Here is a 2,474-nt window from a genome sequence, read left to right as displayed (position 1 = left end):
GAGGTTGCAGTAAGCCGAGATTGCACCACTGCACTCCAGCCTGGGTGACAGAGCAAGACTCCGTCTCAAACAAAAAAAAGAGAGTTGATATAAAAATACATATAATAACGTCTTTGTACTGGGATAGTAAAGAATGTAATCATGGACTTTTTCCCAATAGTAGAGATTTAAAATGTAGAGAACAGCCAACATTTCTGGCATAAAGAAGAAACTAACATATCCTTTCTCCTAGCTTAAAGCATCATTTTCATTACTTTTGGGAAGACTATAGAGTCTTGCATTGTTTTGATGCTGTCTGCTTATTGATTATTTATTTATTCAAAAAATTTTATTTATTTGCACTATATATGAAGTTTAAAAAAGTTTTTTTTTTTTATTGTACTTTAGGTTCTGGAGTATATGTGCAGATCATGCAGGATTGTTGTATAGGTACACACATGGCAATGTGGTTTGCTGCCTCCATCCCCTGTCACCTACATCTGGCATTTCTCCCCATGTTATCCCTCCCTGACCTGCCCACTCCCCCGCTGTCCCTGTGTTCTCATTGTTCAACATATTGTTCTCATTGTTCAACAGTGTGTGTTGTTCCCCTCCCTGTGTCCCTGTGTTCTCATCGTTCAACATATTTATTTATTATTTTGAGACAGAGTCTCACACTGTTGCCCAGGCTGGAGTGCAGTGGCGTGATCTTGGATCACTGCAGTCTCTGCCTCACAGGTTCAAGACATTTGTCTGCCTCAGCCTCCCAAGTAGCTGGGATTACAGGCACCCACCACCACGCCCGACCAATTTTTTGTATTTTTAGTAGAGATGGGGTTTCACTATTTGGCCAGCTGGTCTCAAGCTCCTGACCTTGTGATCTACCCACCTCGGCCTCCCAAAGTGCTGGGTTTACAGGCTTGAGCCACTGTGCCCTGCCCCTGATATCTGCTTTTTAAAGCTTTTTTCAAGAATTAGGAAATATTTAGGTCAGGCACGATGGCTCATGCCTGTAATCCCAGCACTTTGGGAGGCCAAGTCAGGTGGATCATGAGGTCAGGAGTTTGAGGCTAGTCTGACCAACATGATAAAAATCCATTTCTACTAGAAACACAAAAATTAGCTGGGCCTGGTGGCACACGCCTGTAATTCCAGCTACTTGGGAGGCTGAGGCAGGAGAATCATTTGAGCCCAGGAGGTGAAGGTTGCAATGAGCCAAGATCATGCCATTGCACTTCAGTCTGGACAACAGAGTGAGACTCCATCTCAAAAAAAAAAAGAAAAGAAGAAATATTTAGATTTGGCTTCTTCCTCTTCTGTTTTTCACTTAAATATCAATACTCAACCATTTGAGTTTTGTCCTGGAATTAGACCAAAATACCTGAAGCACCAAAATGAAATACACTCTGATAAATCAGTCAAGCAGCAAACCAGACAACCTTTGGTATAAATCGTTAATTTGGCTTTATTATGTTGGTACATACTGTCTGTCTTTCAAAGCATTCAAACTTTGGTGAACTCTTTTTTAAGGTATTTGACACCTAAATCTCAGTTTGGGTCAGATTCACACTCTGAAGTTGTACAAGAAGTCAGGAAAAACTCCATATCTAAGGTATGTTGATACTGAAGATGTTCTGAGTTTTGCTGGTTTATTAATGCTATAGATTACTAACACCCGTAGTGTTCTAACTTTAAAAAAAAGCCACTGTTGTTGGCTGGCCACATTGGCTCACGCCTGTAATCCCAGCACTTTCAGAGGCTGAGGCGGGCGGATCACGAGGTCAAGAGATTGAGACCATTTTGGCCAACATGGTGAAACCCCGTCTCTACTAAAAATACAAAAATTAGCTGCGTGTGGTGGCATGTGCCTGTAGTCCCGGCTACTCGGGAGGCTGAGGCAGTGGGATCACTTGAACCCAGTGATCCCAAGGTTGCAGTGAGCCAAGATCACACCACTGCACTCCAGTCTAGCCTGGCGACAGAGTGAGACTCCGTCTCCAAAAAAAAAAAGCCACTGTAGTTAATTAAAACACTCTTAGTCATCTTAGGCTCACCTAGAGAAAAAGCACTTTTTCTTTTTCTCTAAAGGAAACTTTACAATTTTTAAAATACACTTAATACAGAAAGCAAATCTACCTTAAAAAGCAAAGTTTTTCTCTAATGGGCTAGAGAGTAAATATTTTAGCCTTTGTGGTTAGTATGGTCTGTGTCACAACGTCTTATACTGTGAAAGTGTCTATAGATAATATGTACACAAATTAGCTTGTATGTATTCCAGTAAAACTTCGTATACAAAAACAGGCAGAGGCTGGATTTGGTCCGTGAACCATAGATTACTGATCCTTGAACTATGTATGTAATCCAAACTGACAAAACTGAATAGGTTATACCTGGCACCAGCTTCACTTAGAGTATTACAAGATGGGAAGCTGGGCACAGTGGCTAATGCCTGTAATCCTAGCACTTTGGGAGGCCGAGGTGGGTGGATCATCTGA

The 2,474-nt window shown here is 41.5% G+C and overlaps 1 protein-coding gene and 1 long non-coding RNA gene across 2 annotated transcripts in view; one reads left to right on the top strand and one right to left on the bottom strand.

Annotated features, from left to right (window-relative positions):
* Positions 1 to 2,474, bottom strand: part of LOC119469105 — a 15,465-nt gene that overhangs the window by 9,305 nt on the left and 3,686 nt on the right. The window lies entirely within an intron of this gene.
* Positions 1 to 2,474, top strand: part of RNF168 (ring finger protein 168) — a 36,134-nt gene that overhangs the window by 30,297 nt on the left and 3,363 nt on the right. Inside the window, exon 5 of the mRNA XM_017522689.2 lies at positions 1,510 to 1,591. Within this exon, the coding sequence (XP_017378178.1) occupies positions 1,510 to 1,591 (82 nt within the window). The remainder of the gene's footprint in view (positions 1 to 1,509; positions 1,592 to 2,474) is intronic.

This window comes from Cebus imitator, unplaced genomic scaffold (assembly GCF_001604975.1).
Source record: "Cebus imitator isolate Cc_AM_T3 unplaced genomic scaffold, Cebus_imitator-1.0 Scaffold0, whole genome shotgun sequence".
NCBI lineage: Eukaryota > Metazoa > Chordata > Mammalia > Primates > Cebidae > Cebus > Cebus imitator.
This window is presented reverse-complemented; position numbering and strand designations above follow the sequence as displayed.